The sequence below is a fragment of the Xiphophorus couchianus genome, chromosome 16 (genome assembly GCF_001444195.1).
Source record: "Xiphophorus couchianus chromosome 16, X_couchianus-1.0, whole genome shotgun sequence".
Classification (NCBI taxonomy): Eukaryota; Metazoa; Chordata; class Actinopteri; order Cyprinodontiformes; family Poeciliidae; genus Xiphophorus; species Xiphophorus couchianus.
This window is the reverse complement of record NC_040243.1, coordinates 19,427,238-19,445,485: the sequence shown is the minus strand read 5'-3', so window position 1 is coordinate 19,445,485 and position 18,248 is coordinate 19,427,238. Positions and strand designations below refer to the sequence as shown.

At 41.0% G+C, this 18,248-nt stretch overlaps 3 protein-coding genes across 5 annotated transcripts in view; 2 read left to right on the top strand and 1 right to left on the bottom strand.

The window, feature by feature from the left end:
• The window catches only part of grin2ba (glutamate receptor, ionotropic, N-methyl D-aspartate 2B, genome duplicate a), a 178,285-nt gene extending 174,586 nt beyond the window's left edge, over nt 1-3,699 (bottom strand). For 2 of the 3 annotated variants that reach the window (XM_028041983.1, XM_028041980.1), the window contains exons 1-2: nt 3,585-3,699; nt 1,361-1,797 (exon numbers count right to left, since the gene is read on the bottom strand). The gene's annotated coding sequence lies outside the window, so the exon portion shown is untranslated. Of the gene's footprint in view, nt 1-811; nt 1,798-3,584 lie in introns of all 3 variants that reach the window. The other variant, XM_028041981.1, reaches the window with a different exon arrangement.
• Nucleotides 3,648-6,089, top strand: fmc1 (formation of mitochondrial complex V assembly factor 1). Its single transcript, XM_028041998.1, has 2 exons — nt 3,648-3,856; nt 5,486-6,089. Exons 1-2 carry the CDS (start codon nt 3,728-3,730, stop codon nt 5,687-5,689), a joined length of 333 nt encoding a protein of 110 aa, XP_027897799.1. The 5' UTR covers nt 3,648-3,727; the 3' UTR covers nt 5,690-6,089.
• Nucleotides 6,090-7,829: 1,740 nt separating this feature from the next.
• On the top strand, nt 7,830-18,209 carry LOC114159810 (heme-binding protein 1). Its single transcript, XM_028041995.1, has 4 exons — nt 7,830-8,145; nt 14,846-14,984; nt 15,098-15,278; nt 17,221-18,209. Exons 1-4 carry the CDS (start codon nt 8,068-8,070, stop codon nt 17,396-17,398), a joined length of 576 nt encoding a protein of 191 aa, XP_027897796.1. The 5' UTR covers nt 7,830-8,067; the 3' UTR covers nt 17,399-18,209.
• Nucleotides 18,210-18,248: the final 39 nt, after the last annotated feature.

The following is an 18,248-nucleotide window of genomic DNA, read 5'->3' as shown; positions in this document are numbered from 1 at the left end:
AAAGTAGGTAACTGTGAAGCCAAAAAAATATCATAAAAAAATGTTTAAAACTCCTGGAAGATTTTTTTTTTTTTTTTTTAAATCCAGTTTTTTTTCCCCAGTCCATTCTCTGTAGGTGCTTGTGTGTGTCTGTATGCAGGAATGGGAGTCAGTTCAGTTCGGGAAAGATACGAGACAGAAAGAGGGAGGAGGCAGAGGGGAGGAGAGAGGAAAAGAGGGCATCGAAAACGGAGCCAGAGGACTGTGCAAACACAGATGACGCCCTGGCAGAACGAGCTTTGAAGCGACCGCGTGAAACGGGCCCTTCCTGCTCGGTCTGACCTTCACCTGATCAAACGGGGGGTGGGGGGACTGTAAAACCGACGCTTTTCAGCAGATGAGGAAGTTTCATGAGTTTTTGTGTGTGCGCGTGTGGGAGACGAGAAAACAAAAAGGAACAAACATGTAGACGTGATGAAGCCGCTTTAATGGATACAACACACTTTTTAAAATGTGACAAGGCAGTCGAACGTTTCACGTCCGTGATGATGGCTGGAGAAGGTGCTCGCACGATGAGTCACTTTAGGAAGAGAGGTTTAAAAAAAGAAGAAATGAAGTCAGAAAACAAGGATGAAAGAAGGAAGAGTGACGTAAGGAGGGCAGGAATCAGCTGAGAGCGAAATGGGAGGAGAGCCATGGATCTGCTAAATGTGTGTGTGTGTGTATGTGTGTGTGTGTGTGTGGATCATTGTCAAGGTGTGCTACAAACACAAAATGTCTCGCACACACAGGAAGGAAACAAAGACAGACACTAAACACTAATCAGACCTACCTATAGTTAGTTAGGGATCAGCCAGATAAGATGCATAAGGAGGGAAAAAAGAAGGGGGGAAATAGGTATAAAAGTGAAAAAGGCATAAATAGAACGAAAGCTAATTAAAAGACTCTATTAGAGCTGCTTAAAGGAAATAAATAAAACGACAGGTGGAGTCAAAAAAAAAAAAGTAGCCAAAGTTACGGGTGGAGGGGGAGGAGGATGAGGCAGGGAGGAAGGGAGGGAGGAAGGAGGGAGCGTGGGCTGCACAGGGAGGGAAAGCAATGGAAAGGGAAGGAAGAATGGATGGAGGGGATAAAAGAGGATAAAGAGGGGGAAACAAAAATCCCCCTCCTCTGTCTCTTTTTCTCTGTCTTTCTGCTTCTCTCTCTCTCTCCCTCTCCCTCCTTGTCTGGCTCATATATGGACGAAATTGTTGACCAGGTAAATGGCAAAATAGATGAGGAGGCAGAGGACCGAAAGAGCGAGCAAATGAAAAGGCAAAGCACCTCCCAGCAGCGCAATGAGGAAAAAAAAGAACAAAAAACGAAAGATAAAAGCAAATACTCCGGTGGCCTCCGACGTCTCCAGTCTGAGAGTGGACGGGGGGGGATTGGCTGGTGCCAGTTGTTCCCCTTCCCCGGCTTGCCTTCCGCTTTCTTCTCTCTCTGTCTCCCCTGACAAAAAGCACTTCCCATCCAGATGACGGAAAACCAGGCACAGATGTCCTCTCCGCTTTTTTCCTCTCAACTCTGCTCAGACGCCGCACGCCCCACGCACAGGCGAGACATTGTTGCAGTGGCAACGGACGGCGTTACCAATATTGCTCAGTGTGAGAAAGAAAAAAGAAAAAGGAAAGAAAAAAAAAGGCATCGTTGGGGGGGAGGTTCGGGGAGGGGAAGTTGATGCTGCTGCTGCTGCTAGTCAAGCACAGCCTACCTCATGAGGAAAGATACTGAGCTGGAATTGCTCTGTCTCTCTCCCCCCTCCTCGCTTGCCCATCCCTGCAAAAAAAAAAAGATAGGAGGAAGGGAGGTGAGCCCACTCGTTGCATTAGTATTCATTGAAAGAGAGTGTGTGTGTGAGGGAGAAAGAGAGAGTGATATTGGAAAGGTAGAAGGGGGCCTTCCAATAAATGTCGAGGAGCCAAACCGGTGTGAAACTAATAAGAGACTGGCTCCCTCTAGAGTCCATCATCAATACACGAGTTTTGGGAAAAATTCATGTTCAACTAACGTTCACCAGTGGAAGAATTTAAAGTGTTTTGTGTATTTGGATTGTTCGGTGGTGGCAGCATCATGCTGTGGCGAGAAATGAACATTGATGTCTGACCAAGCTTGAATGGAAAAACTCAGATCTAGATGTGCAATGTTGCTAAAGGCATGAGCCAATAGACTTACAGCTGTTGCTGCTAAGTATTTTTATATGGTGGCTGAAGACAAGTGTATGCAGTTCAGATTCTTTTTTTTACTATTATTAGAAAGTCATGCATCATTTTCCTTCCACTCCAAAATTATTCACTACGTTCTGTTGGGCTATCAAGTAAAATCCTAATAAACTACATTTATATTTGACGTGTAACATAATGTGAAAAAGAACAAGAAGTGTCAATACTTTTGCAAGGAATTGTCTGATTACTTGACGTCAAGGTGACGTTCTAAACGATTTACTGCTCGGTGTAAGACGATCTCGTGTAATTAGTTTTCTCTCCCTCTACTTTCGGGTTTCCACGAACTCCATCTTGTTGAACTCGAGAGCATTAAAGGACTTTGATTCATGTCTGCATGGCTGTGAAAACAAACTGTCTCGTTTGCATTTTGCCCTCACCCAAACCCACTGTTGCCATGCCGATAAATTCGTTCCCACGCCTGTAATGGCTCTCAACAGACCGCTGTGCTTGGTTTTTCTTTCAGTTTCGGACTATTTTTTTTAAGCAAATGATCATGTGACATGGCACACATCGCAAACCACAAGCCTGCCTGCATGTCTATATCATTCTTATTTTTCAATTCACTTTTGTTTCCGCATGTTGCCATGTTGTGGCTCATAACTTTGGCTAAAATGATAAAGAACCACCTAAGGTGTTTTTTAATACAGATATAATGAATGGAGGTTTTATCTGTTTTTAAATTTTATCATGAAATAATTGCATTAAATTTTCAGAAGGATACTGAAAGTACCAGCGGCAGTGTCTTAGTTCTGTTTTTCTTGTCATTGGGTGCCTTTTTTTTCTTTAAACATCATTTTTACACAAATATAAACAACCCCAATAAGAAAATGTATCCTCTTTTTAAATGTTTTTCTGTATTTCAAAACCTAAATTCAAATAAAATGGTGGCTCTTTAAGGATGAGCATCACAGTAGATCTCAAAAATTGCGATTTGTCTTATTTTAAATGGTTTAATGTCATGTAACATCTATGGAGTCAAGGCAAAAAAAAATTCCATGGTATTTTATTTATCTATTTATTGTGCTTTGATATTTACATACACCTACACACTACTTTTGTGAATTATCATAACACTTAGTCAAAATAAAACAGCTCCAACTGACTTGGTAATTAATTATTGGAGCTGCTCAGCTTATTATAGATATAAAAGTTTATATAAAATTTTAAATTATATTATTAATAAGATTCAAAAAAAAGGTGGTCCAAACGGTTTTCTTTGATACTATATATTTTTGTTGCATTTTCATTTTTTTTCATATCAACATTAATTTCATTCTTTTTTCTTTTTTTTAAGAGGTTGCACAAGTAATTATGAGTAAAGCTATCAAAGAAAGACATTACCTGTTGCAGAAGCCAAAGTGCCGTTGTGTTCTTTATATGCAAGATGCCGCCATCTTGTGGTTGGCAGACAGAAGGGCAGCGCTGGGTTTGATTGGGACTGTCTGGCTGCCTTGAGCTGCTCCACTTCGGTACATCGTGGAGAGATGGCGTCGCTGTCATCTCCTCTGAGAGCCTGTAGAGGAATATTGAAAGAGTTACGTGCCATTCAAGGGCCGAGTTACAAACAGTCGCTGGCTTATAACTACGTCATAGATCAGTTTCGCAAGAATAAGGTGAGTTTAGCCCCAGCTTAGCAAAAGGCTAATATTAGCTAGGCTGCTACCAGCATCCTTCAGTCTCGTAGCATATTCCTAATAAGTCGTATTAAGCATATGCTAGTTGTCAAAGCTCTTGAATCGTTTACAAGCAAGACTAATGTAAGGACAACAGAACCTGACACTCACAGGCGGTTGCCGTCAAATAATAAAGCATTTAAAAAAGCAAGGTGAGTTGTTGTGAAGGGCATGCTAGCATTAGCCAACTGCAGTCCTCGAGCGCCACAGTCCTGTAACTTTTTCGACGCGTCCCTTCGTGCATACTTGAATAAAATGACTGAACTGCTTCGTTATCATGCTATGCTGATTAGCTAATGTTGGAGCCAGGTGTGTTGAAGCAGAGACGTAAAAGTTGCAGGACACCGACCCTTGAAAACTGAAGTTTGAGACCACTGGCTACCCGTTGAATTAACTTTATTAATGACTGCCGGGCAACTTTCTTGATAGGCTGTTTGCTTGTTAATTCAGTTATAACAATTTGCTGTAGATTCCTGCTTTAGTGGTAAATAGAGAGACAACTATAAAATACATTATTTTGCTCAGGACATTTTATGTAATGTAAAACTTTAACGACGCCTTAATAGTAATAATAATGCACAATTAATAAAACAAGGTTTCCCCGAGACAATTTGCTAAGCCCGGTGGGTAGGGCATCAGCAGTCATTCATCCAGTGATCTGCCAGGTTTTTGAGTTAAAAAAATGTTTAAAGTTGACAAGAAACTTGAAAATATCACTTGATAATTATATGTTTTTGGGAGATTAATATCTGAACACCAACTATAAAGTCTTAAAAAATGCAAACATTTTAAAAAAAATTTTTTTAAATAAATAAGCAATGCTAAGCCTGGTGGGGCTACAAGTAAAGCCTGGTGGCTCGCCAGGCTTATAATACACTGGGAGAAACCCTGAATAAAGGAAAGTGTTTATCCGCAGTAAAAAGTAGATACCTCCTCAGTAAATACCTATTTAGGTGCTGTTTAATGTTAAATAAAATGATGATTTGATAGTTTATAACAAAATAATTGTTCTAAGCTTGTAATTACATGTTTAGCTCTGCTTTTACCGCTGCTCTATTTCACATGTGATTTTCAAAAATCACTCCACATTGTCCAGAATGCGTCAGTGTGTGTGTTGTTTGCCATGTAGGCTTAGAGCTTGCATTATTAATGCTTGGGAGAACATGGCTCAGCAGGAATACTGAATGCATGTCTTGTCACTGAAGCAAAACAGCTTAAAGCAACTCTTGCTAGTCATGTCAAACTGTGCATTGCTCTCTAGGCTTTACAGTGTACATTAAAGTATCCAAATGGACCCTACTCTGTGCTATTGTACTTGCAGTGGTGGATGAATGTCAGAAAGCTCTTCATTGCGCTTCCCTTATTTGCCTGAAGTGTATTCACTCAGTTATTCGTACACTTGACGTTTTTGCATTTTTAGAACTTCATGAGTTGGAATACCAACTCTGTCACAAGTCAGACCATTCTTATGGTTTCCTGCCATGCGTTTTTCTTTAAAGTGATGGAAATTACTGTCATTTAATCGTTTTACAAAGAAACGATTTGTTTCTTTCTTTTTTCTGATCGCAGGTTACAGGGGAAAGGTACTGCAGAGCCCAGCAGGAGGCGCACCACGCCTCGCTCACATACCTGTGTTTGCTGACGTCCACCAGGAACCACCTGGCCCTCCACAACCTCTACCATGGCAAGGGAGAGCGCAGCCCAGAAGAAGTGGCCGGCCTGGTGGGGCTCAGGCTGCCCACGCAGCCAGGAGGGAAAGGCTGGGAGAAGTAAGGACAGCGGAAAGTCAGTCTGCGGGAGAAAATCAGGAAACGCTCCTGGAATTACATCTATATGGACAGTGGATGGATCGGCTGCCTTCGTGTAACTTAAACTCTAGGAGTTTGCTTGTTGTGGGAACTTGTTCTTCATTCTCCTGAGCAACCGTCGTTCGAAATGAGGGGGAAAAAAATGTGAACTCATAAAATTAAAATAAAACCTTTGTATTCAATAGCAGCACCTCAAAAACACTGAATATCCCATTATGTGGTGTATGTCTACTCATTTAAAGGTAATCCTATAAATGGTGATTAATACTTGACTGTATGTAAATAAAACTTCTTTGTTTTTTTTGAAGTTGTGTGAAAATGTGCACATGAACAAACGTGCTAAAATAAATGACCATCAATATTTAGCTAATTGTCCAATTTATTATTTGGCTTTCATTTCCAAGATCTCAATGTGAAATTGAGCTTTGGGATGTGACCTCAAACCTTTTTTTTTTTTTTTTTGGCAACAAAAGTAAAAATATACATATTTTAGTCATTCAGAAAATGCAATTTCTTATTTGTATCCAATATGTCTATTGAAAAGTATTTGTCTAAAGCTTCATACAAACTTCTTTTTTAACAATCCTGTGCATGTAAAAGTGTATCCATGCATTACTGAGGGAAATGTTTCTTAGGTTTCAGAAGACAACAGTCAATAAAGCCCATGTAGGTAGTTATTTTGGACTCAAATGTAAAGACTTTTCTAAAAACTGATGGAAAATCCAGAAAACGAAGTGTAGAAGCTTGAGATGGGAAAACTGTAGAAACCTCACCAGCTAGCTTAAGGCTATTTCATTTGTATATTAGTATTCACTTACATGTAGCTTTAACATTTCTTCCAAGAACAATAAAGGAACAGATAATGAAATTACATTTAAAACAAGAAATGTTATAATTGTAATTCAACACTAATAAATAGTGAAGACCTAATAAAGTAATTGTTGACCTTCTAGAAAAACCTATAAAAAACAGTTTCTGTTCATCTCTGCTTTTTAGAGAGTTGGCTCCAAACCCAAGTATAATGAAGCATGGTGGTGGCTGCATCATGCTTTTTTTTTTCTAGCATGGACAGGAAAAATTAGTGGAGCTGATTGAAAGATGGGACACTAAGGATACAGCCAGAGCCGCAATCGAATGGTTTAGATCAGAACATATTTATGTGTTAGAATGGTCCAGTCAAAGTCCAAAATTAGAAGAGGCATACCCAAAAAGATCTGCAGCTGTAAATAAATGTAAAGGACTGAATTTATTTGATTTCTGTTACTGTTTATGTCAGGGCTGGTTTATGTGTGTGACTGGTTGCTTTGATGTTATTGAAAAAGTTTGTTTGTTTTTCCATGAAGCCCTCATTTGCAAATTGTTGGAGCAAAACCAACAAAAAGAGATTATCAATTTTTGCCACACGCTTTCCAGACAGCCATGGCTTTTTACATTGACCACGTGGGCGGTTGTCCAGGGCGGCATTACAGATAAGGAGGCTGAGCATGAGACACTATAATGTAACTTTTACGGCCTGTTTTTATGGATGTGTAGCTCTCAAAAATCATACCTCCCCAACCACCATCATATGATTCCACCCTTTACCCCCTTTTTTTTTCTTTTTTTTTTTTTTTTTTGCTCTTAGTGTGCAGCGGTGACTAACGTTGCCTTCAGTGTGAATTAAAATAGACTAACCCTGCAGCAAAGCATGCTCACAGTGGCACAGGGGAGGGAGGAGAGAGCAAGACGTGCGCTGCTCATGTACAAACCCCAAACTTAACATGCGCAAACGCAGCCGGGGACAAATCAAACGCACAAAATGGGTAGTGACAAAGAAACAACCGTAGTGTCAAAATTGATTTCGCGATTGCGCGTCTCCTGGTCCTGCCATCCTGGAACAGAAACCAGGTGACCGAAAGTGGCGCTGGAGGTTTGTAGCTTCCAGAGAGGTGGAAGTGGTGCGAGTAAAAAAAAAAAAAAAAAAACATCAGCAAAAAACGTTTTAATCAAGTCGGCGCAACTTTAATTATTCCGGGGGGGAGGAAGAAGGGGATGCGCATCGAGCTTGGAGAAGAGCGGGAGGCGGGGACAGCGCGGCGGCTGCTTCGGTCATTGGTTTGTCAGAAGGTGCAGCATCAGCTCAGCAGCATCATCTTCCTCCTCGAGAAGAAGAGGAGGGGCGGGGACGGGGAAACAGCTGTTGAGGGAGTTCACAAAGACGAGGTGCTTAGTTGTTTTTGATTTGCAAACCGCAGATTGTCTCTCCGGGGAAGCAGGTTGCTGGAGGAAGGGAGGGCAAAGGCGTTACCAGAAAAAAAAAAAAAAGCGCACGGAGCGACGAGAGTGGAAGTGACCAACGGAGCGATGTTTGGCATGATCAGAAATTCGCTCTTTGGGAATTCAGAGGAGACCGAGTACAAAGTGCTCAGCAGCGAGACTAAGGTAAGCAGAGAGACATCTGTGCGCCTTCTGCACGATGGCTTAGGTTTTGTTTGTTTCTGCGCAATTTTACGCACAGATTTTTCTGCTGTCCTCTCATCAAACTCCCGACTCTAACATTAGACACATGCAGCAGAATTTATTTTTAAAACTCAAGTCTCTCTCACTCGCCCTGTAACCTTGGCAGTAAGGCTAATTGCCTGTGACCTGTGAGGATGCCCGCTGACCCACAGCGCGCGACCGCGCAAAGAAGGGAGCCCCGAGGGCCCGTGTGGCTCCACAAGGCAGAAACGAATAATGATGGAAACGCGTGAGAGTGAGTGAGTCAGGTGGCCGCACATCATGGCAGCATCATGCTGGGTGAATCTGTTCTGTCAGGCTGCACAGGGGTCGCAGCTGGTTGGAGATAAATTCAGAGTAGAGAACGTGTTCAGCTCACAGAAGGGGAAAATACTCTAAACATACAGCCAGAACCATGTGTTATGTTGGCCTAATCAAAGTCCAGACCTAATTCAATTGAGGATCTGGGGGAAAGGACATGCCTCGACAGCACCCCAGCTTTAACAACAAACAAATATACGTTTTTCTCATTTTTATTTTATTCTTTTGTTTTTACAACTATGCATAATTTCCCTTGCATTTCACAGTTGTGAACTGGTTTATTTTGATCATTATGCATAACTGATTACTGGACGTCATTTCTAACACCACAATCCCCACCCTGAAACATTGTGGTGGCAGCATCATGCTGTGGAGATGAATATTTTTCCAGTATCTATGAGAAAGATGGTTAGTTATTGAATTTGCATGAAAAATATGTTAATATGTTAGCGACTCGACACATCTCATTGAGAGTTGATCTGACGACGTTGAACAAAATTGCTTTAAAGGGGCAAGATGTATGTTTTCCAGCGACATAGTCACATTTTATAGCAAAGTCAAGTAGCAATGTCAACTTCAGCTGTTACCAAAATGTAAATATGACTTAAAGGAAATTTTTCCGCTTCATTTGACGCGTTGAAATTGGGCCTCTGTCTCTTGAAAAACTCCTGCTCATTCTGAAACTCCGCCTTCAAGAAGTTACCAACTTCTCTCCTCTATTAACCCTTTAACAAAATTGTTACCAGCATTGCACTGAGAAGTAGCTCCTATAATGAGCTCAGCAGATCAGTCAGTCTCATGCAGGTGTTCGCTAATTGCTGCTGGCTAGTCTGAAGGAGCTGAGCAAATGTTTGATGCGATCTTACATAGTGAATAAAAAAAATGTCAATTTTAACACACTAGATAAATATCTGGTTAGGTTGTATGGCAAAATAATGTAAATGTATTCTCAACACAGACTTTATATTCTACCTACTATATATATAATCACAATAAAAACCAACAGCCACTTGACAGCTGTGAAGAAAAATATTCTTTTAAATGCTTGTTTCATGTTGCTTTGCAGGATGAAACAACAGCTGGCTTCAAGAGTCCTTTCTAAATACCCATCTTTACATGACGTGCACTTGGCCATGTCAAAACAGATCTGTCTGTCAGTGAGTGTGTGTGTGTGTCAGTACGGGCCGTGTTCTCTCATGTGGAATGGGAATCCGCTTTTATCTCTTTGTCTCCCACTCAGAAGTTGTCTTTTGTTCGCCAGATAAACAAACAAAGGGATTTTGAAAACTCAGCAACACATGGCACATGTGAACATCCACAGTCCAAAGAGGAGGAGTTTTATTGGTGGTCTTCAAAACTAGACATAAACACAATGCCTGTTAAAAGTTTACATACACGCCTCACGGAGATGAACAGCATGTAGATAGCTGACTTTTCTTATCACCGAAGTTTTATTTCATTGATCTGACTTTGCTTTTTAAGCAAAGCACATCATCTCTGAGTAGAGTTGAGGTCGGGTTCATCGTAGAAACTTAATATCAGCCAGCTTTACCCATTTTAAGACCAGTACTGATGAGTGTTTGGGATCACTGTCCTGTTGGAACAACCAATTGTGTCCGAGTCTAAATCATCTTACCCAAATTGTTCTCCTCTGATGAAAGGAAATTGGTTTGGATTTTCAGGAACAATCAAAGCTCAAGCACGCTAGAAGATGTTGGTACAAACCTTGTTCCAAAACCAACATCTTCAAACTCCAGGAGCCTCATGCATAAAAAGAGTTTTCACACGAAAACTTGGCGTACGGAAAAATTTAGAAAAGCGCGGCGCACAAAAAACTTTGAATGTATAAAGCCGTGCGCACCTTTCCTTTATACATCCAAATTTGCGGGAAATAGAGCGCAGCTGCTGGTCCGCCCTGTCGCCTCCATAAATACATATGTAAATTAGTATAAATACTAATTTATACTGCCACCACGTGAAGCAATAACCATGGCAACATCCTTGTTTGTAACAGTACAAGTATTTATAATAATAATTATTACATATATTATTTAAAAGGTGCTTTCAGGGAACATATGGTAACTTCACAAAATAACAATAATACATTTTAAAGAAAGAAAACAATCCAAATAATAATAATAAAAAGAAAATAAAGAGATCGTGCAAATGCTTGTTTGAACAGCAGAGTGTTCAGCCGGGATTTAAAGACAGACAGAGAGTCATTTGAGTGGGTAAAATGGACGTTTATTAGAAGTGGTGGAATCATGTGCATAAGTTGTACAGTTTACAGAATAGAGATGCTTTCTGTCCAGAAAGGCGCATTCACAAAGCTGGCGGCTCGACTGAAGGATGGCTGCAGCTGGACCGGTACTGGTACCGCACGGCTCCTTCTATCAGTTCTGCTCAGAGCTCCTGGATAATCCGTCTGGATTAACCTAAACGCTAATAAACCATCATCACCATGATGATTTATTATGATTGATCACATAGATCCCAGCAGATCTACATGATCAATCGCTCCCTCTGAATCCTTCCCTTGGCGATGTTCTCTATCAGATCCAAAGCGCTCCACAGTTCGCCAACTGTGGAGCGCGGCTCACCTTTGCGCAGCTACTTTTATACGTGTGATTGTCTACACACCTCCATCGCCTTAAAAATAATCAAACCTGTTTGGAGTTGATCTGCTGATCCAACCATGTTTTTGTTTTTTGTGAGAATGAAATTACCCCATAGATGCATTTCATTCGCTTCGACGCACAGAACACTGCGTTACATCTTTATGGGACAAAGCTGAGGAAATTTATTTTTTACATTCTAGTGAGGTTTTCGCATCCTTTTATTTTTGCTCTCTTTATTTTGTGTGTGTGTGTGTTAGGTTATTGTCTGAGGACAAATGGGGTTCAGTTTCATTGTGTAGTTTAAACAATAAAATATTAAAAACGTTTAAAAAAAAAACTAAAACATCGGGTTTGATGCTTCTTCGTCTAAATAACACTGAATGTAGTCAGATTATAGTGTATTTAGGTGAGTTTTGACGCTTTGTAGTTTGATATTGTCCACAGAAAACGTTTGCGTGGCTGCCGCACATTTTCACGCCAGCGAGAAAGTGTGCGTGTATTTACGCAAACTTTGACGCAAAGTTCATTTTTATAAATGCGTGCGCACATTATTCCTGCATGAGGCCCCGGGTCTTTTCCTTTTTTTTCCTGACTTAAATCAACAGAAATGTCCGTTTCAAATTTGGGTACATGGCAGCTAAAACTTAAAGAAGTTGCAGTGTCCCACAGTTATGACTTATAAGGTTAATGTAGCATTTCAATATGGTTGCTCCTCACATCAGCAGTAGCAAGCTGCGCTGGAAATCTGTGTATGTTAAAACACACATTTAACCCTCCCGTGGTCTTTGCACAACACAGGCGGGGCACGGTAAATGTCTTGGTCAGACAGAGAGGAAGCAGGGAGGGCAGGGGGGTTGTTCCGTCACACCATCAGTTCCCGATACCACACACAAAAAAACCTCTGACACGCTGGGTCACTGTACACCGCCCCCTCCCCCACACAGAGTAAAAATCCTGTGGGGTCAAAGGCTATGTAGCCTAAATGACCTCAACTCTTCAGACCGAGGGAGGGTTAAGAGTGTGTCTGAAATCAATGCAACTCTAAGCTGAACAAATTAAAAGTTGTTATGCTTCAACTAATGTTTCTAAGAGGTATTGCGAACAGTGTTCAAAATCTCAACTTCTTACCCTGGAACATTGTCACCTCTGGTCTGACGGCAAACCCAGCTCCGAGTTCCAGGGTAACTGGAACACATCGATGATTTGGAGTGGCCCTAATCTCAGACAATTTTAAAGTGGAGCTAGAAGAGTGTGTGAGACCCTCTTTTTCTCCGGGAATGGAAAAGGCCAAAATTCCAGCAAACTATTGTGAACTCAAAACACTTGACCCAAATCACAACTTGTGGCTTTGGAGATAGTAAAAAAAAAAAAAAAAAAAACACCTCTCGCCATGATTCAGTCAGCAAACAAAAATAATCTAGTTTATCCCAAACGACCCAAAAACGGCAAAGTTCTGGATTTACCGTCAGAAAAAAGGCGTCGAGAGAAAAACGCCTTTTTTGTACGCCCCGTGTCAAGATCTGGCTTCTGCTGCATAAAGCATCTGTCTGACACTTTTAATTAAAACCGACAGCTCCAGAGGAGATGCCAGGTGGGGCACATTCACACACTCACAGGCTGAACAGCAGCAGCAACAGTGGGTGAAACCGAGCTCAAACCCCGCTAATGAGCACAGAGCACAATTTTAAAACCAAAACGGCAGAATTTTTATTTATTTTGGTGTAAGCCCTTTTTTTCTTTTTTTAGGCAGAGGCTAATTACAATGCACATGCTCACACAGCCTGCATGCACATGACAAATTAATTGCACTGTTGCACAGAAGCAAGGCCTGTGCTTTCGTGTCAGCCACGCACAACTTTTAACGTCGGCCCCAGTGACAACTTCTTCAAAGCTAACTCTTTAATTGCAATGCAGGAGCATGTGGATCTGACACGAGATACAGCCCAGTGCTACCCTTTTCGCTGCAGAACTGGAATTAATGCCTCTGGAGGAACATTTGTTGAAGCACTTTATTGAAAAAAGAAAGTGCATTTAGTACCTTGAGACTGGGAAAGAGGATTGAAAGTTACACATTTATTTTATGGGATGAAGATCCCATTATCTGAATGATACTTCTTAGCATCGCAGGTTGCTCATGGGGGAGGAAAATAATCCCAAACAGCTCACGCACGAGTAAAAACATAAGACATCATTTCTCTGTTTTCATTTCGTGCTACAGGTGTCACACTGCGAGCAACGATCATCCTCAGCAGCCGGCGGTTAATTTTTCGAAGCGTTAGAGAAATTAAACTGCAATATGATGCTATTAAATTCCAAGCGACACACTGTGGAATACTTCAAAAACGACAGCGTGTAGCAGGAGCCGCGTAGCAGGGGCGACCACGCTCGCTCCACGTTGACCCCACATAGTGGCCTGCTTTTAAAGCAGATGTTCGTGTGTCACCTTAATGCCGGCGCCGCGCCGTTACATAAGAGCACACACATCTCTGGCCCAGAATCCCCCGTGAGCTCACTGAACCCTGCAGAGCAGAACGAGACATCTAATCGGATCGGGGCGAACACGGTTCACGTGGCTCTGCCCACTGAGGGTTTTGTGTGGCCTTTGCGAAGATTATTCCCACTCCTTGAGCCTTTTGCGTATTTTGTCACCTCAAATTTCAAAATAATTCGTTGGGACTTAACCAACGCAGGCCGAGCGTTGCTGTGAACTGGAAGGAAACAGATGCTTGCCCTCCATTTGTTGTTAAAACAAATAACTATGTATCTGAAAAGTGTGGAGTGCTTTTGATTTTGGGCACCCCAACAGCATTATTTCTACAAATGTAATACTTTAGGTGTGTGTTTCTACCAGCTTCGCACGTCTTGACACAGACAGATCAGTCAGACTGGACAGCAATTTGAAGTTTTACTTCAAATTCTCAATTAGATTTTGATATGGACTTTGACTAGGCTACTCTAAGGCGTAAATATGATCTGATCTATTCCAATGTAGCTAAGGAAATAGTCCTGCTCAGGTTTCATCATGAGGATGGTGTGCTCATTATGATGTACGTCAATGGTGTCCAAAGCGTGGCCCGGGGGCCATTCGTGTAAATGATTTTGACCCCTAACCACAAGTCAAAAATGGTAACAATTTTGGCTAACAAATAAAAAAAACAATCGCTAAGCATAAAGTTTGGAAATTGCCTCTTTTTCTTTTAATAAGGCAACAGTCTGAATCCTTTTTATGTTTTGGATTTTTAATGATAAACAGATTTCACAAAAACTGTTCATTGTTGAGCTGGTAAAACAAAACAAAAAAGTTTTTGCATTTTTAATTCGATTAACTTTGTTGCTCGCCAGTTGTTTAAAATTGCCAATCATGGCCCCCAGGACAAAATGTATTGGACACGACTGATGTACACTGATACTTTTCTACCCAGAAAATTTTTTTACATGTCGATCAAACAGCTTATACTTTTGGTCAAAACAGACCGGAGTCCCTTTCACCACATATTTGCTGTGTCTCCTGTAGAGAAAAGTACAAACAGAACTTCTTTTTTTTAAGGCTTTCTTCTCACCACCCTTCCATACATCCCAGACTAGGAGGAACATATGGCATAAACAAACTAAAATTCGTGTCACAATCGTCTGTGTTTCAGAAGGGCACCACTTTGTTTGCTCCGAAAACTATTAGCATTCTCCCGTTTCTCTTTGTTCCACAGAACGGAGTGGGCTTTGAGGTGAGACGGTACGATGCGGCAAAGTACGCTGCCGTCTACTCAGAAGGAAGGACCTATGAGCAAGTAATCGGGGAGCTGGTCCGGAAACTGCTGACGTACATCGGTGGAAACAATGAGCAAGGTTAGAAAGAGAAACGCTTGAAACCAACCAAACCCCACTTTACATTAATGAAACATCAATGCATCTTGCTAAAATAAAGTCGTATATTTTAAATCCACATTTGGTTTTCTAAGGTGAGGCCATGGGCATCGCATTTCCCATCATCATCACGGTGTACCCGCGGAACGATGGCGTTTTCTCCCGACGTCTGGCGGTGGGCATCCGGATCCCCAACGCCTACCAGCAAGACCCCCCAGCTCCCACCGACAGCGCCATCGTGGTGGAGGAGCGGCCCGGCATGACTGTATACACGCTGTATGTGCCATTTGTGACAGTATATCTTATAATAATGTTTATTATTTCTTACAAAATCAAGTTGTTTGTAAAAGCTTGCAAGACATATTTGTAAAAGCTGGTAAATTGGATTAAGAAAGCTCAATCCAACACACAAGAGCTGATACATTATGTTTAGCCTATTTAGTATGGAAGGTGATCCAATGTCGTCTACTTTATTCACTTTTTATTTAGAGTCGATGCTATGCAGAGGTGGGGACTCGAGTCACATGACTTGGACTCGAGTCAGACTCGAGTCGTTAAAATCACGACTTGAGACTTGACTTGAAAAAATGCTCAAAGACTCGGACTTGACTTTGACTTTCATGCCATTGACTTGGGACTTGACTCGACTTGAAGCTGTTTACTTGAAAAGACTTGATATTTTTTACTCAGTCTTAAAATTTAAAACACATTATTTATAAAGTGGCGTCATTAATTAATGTCACTCATTCCGTATCAATATGCGCAGACCGTCACTATGGTTTTCCTCTCTCCTTATGTATGTATGTGTACGTAGCTGCAGCACAACCAATCAAATTAACAGGATTTGGATGTTTAAAAAAACGCGGCAAAGCTACAGAGCTCAGGGAACGAAATACGAAATAACCGCTCGAATATGCTAATTTCTTTTGGCTACGTAGGTTATGAACTTTCGACTAAAAAACGAACTGCAACTTGTAAAACATGCAAGAAGAGAATATTGGATGGAGATGCCACGACGTCCAACTTTGTTCGGCATTTGAAGCTTCACAAAGATGGTAGGTGGTGCTTTTCTTTTGCTGTAAGATAGTTGACTTTAGCTAACTTCGTGTTAGCATGTGTACTCCGGGTTAAATTGGTGATTATTTACCATAAATCCGGTCCTTCAAATGCCTCCACAAATAATGTGCACCGTGTTAGCTCAGGAAGCCGGTGGATAGTGAGCGGGGCTCCGGAACAGAAAGCAGATTCTGGACCTGAACACAGGGAACAGAGTCTCTCTGTCCCATCATGATGATGAGCCGGGTCTAGTATCATCTAAGGATGGTTGGTGTATTTGAAGACATCTACGTTGGGAAATTATATTGACAATATATTGTTTTGACAGGTCAGAGAAAAGAGGAAAAAACTGCTGTTATGGTTCTTTGTATTGTGCTGTGGAAATGTCAGCATTTTCGGGTTTTTTTATTGAATATCAAGTTTAACAGAACTGGGCAATAAAGTGGCCCAATTTAAAAATGTTTTTTATACTTTGTGTTCAGCTACACATGTTCTATCATTTGAGATAAATACATATCTTAAAACGAACAAATGGTCTATTATTTGAATTTTATGTATAATTGCAAATTATAAAAAAATAAAATAAAATAAAAACGACTCGAAATGACTTGAAATTAAAGGTTCCTGACTTGAGACTTGACTCGACTTTTGCCTGTCTTTACTTGAGACTTGACTCGGACTTGAGGACAGAGACTTGAGACTTACTTGAGACTTGCAACACAGTGACTTGGTCACACCTCTGATGCTATGAATGCAACCTTGTAGGATCACAAGGTTGCATTCCTACAAGGTTGAAATAAAAAAAAAGAAATAAAAAAAGAGATTTGCACAAGTCACTCTTTCAAAATGCTTAAGGACAATGTTGGGAAAGGCCAAGTCAAAGTCTTTGACTTTAAGCTAAAAGACATAACGTGAGCGGTTCAACTGAGGAAATGCACCAACGCCCCAGAGACAAAGCTGTTCTATAGAGTGAACTGGACTGGAAATACCTCCCAGCTCAAGTTCAGGACCGAGTACAGTAACACCAACGAAGAAGCTGCAGTTCTTACACAGAGGCAACGCGAAATACTACACTTTTGATTCCCATTGTATGCGCTGCAATTGTTAAGACATTATAAGTGACTACGAGATGAATTTTACCCGTTCTGTTCCGTTTTTGCAGACAATTTGGCGGCTTCGCCGGGGAGAGCGAGTATCGGGCCGAGGCCTCCCGCCTGACGCGCGCCCTGGGCGAGACCACGCCCTTTCAGCGCAAGCAGTACTTCTGCTGCAGCTACGACCCTCCGCTCAAGCCTTACGGACGTAGAAATGAAGTTTGGTTTCTACAGGAGGACCCGTGAAAGGCCACTCAGTCCCATCTGATGCTTAGTCCTCCGAAAAAGGAAAAAATGTCATCTTCACCTACAGCTGTAAACAGAGAATGGTCTCAAAATGAAGCTGGAAGAAGCGAGACTTTCTGTATCTACGCTTCCTACGCTAAAAAAAACAAACAGTATTTACCATAAGAATGACCAAAAGAAAGGAAAGACAAAAATATTGGAAACTAAATTAGCTTCCACTAACATATAGTTTGAGACTTGTATTTGTTTTTTGAAGGTGATAACTCCCAACAGAGTTCCCATGTCTTTGAGTACTAATTTGCACATTTTTAAATGACAGTAACAACTAGAAACAAAGAAAAGTGGTTGCTAAAGCAAGCTTCTTCTATCTGATTAAGATACTGTAAAGTTAAACCATTAAGTGGAATTAAACATTTTGAATCAGACGAATGGCAGCTGTGAGGAGACCTTTGGTTGTTTGAGCCACAATACTTTGACATATTTGTCTAAAAATATTCCGTGTTTTCAGTGGCGAGTTTTGTGTTTTAGTGCATGAGATATAAGCTCATTTTTACTTCGTGAAACTCTACTGTTTTGTGATCCATCTGTGCATGTAGGGGTTTAGTGGTCGATGTTAATTTCATTTTTAAGGCTTGAAAATGTTTTATTGCATAAATAAAAGCATTATTCAGTTATAGTCTGTATTTGCTGTTCTTGTCTTTTCATTTGTGCGACACAAAGTCAGTCAAAATCTCTTATTGTTTGATTACTAAAAATCGGGAAACTCGTATTTAGGAGAGAGTGGCAAGAATAAATCCTGTCTGCATTTTGACATACGCCTTTTGGGGAAGACAGCAAGTGCTGTGGTAAA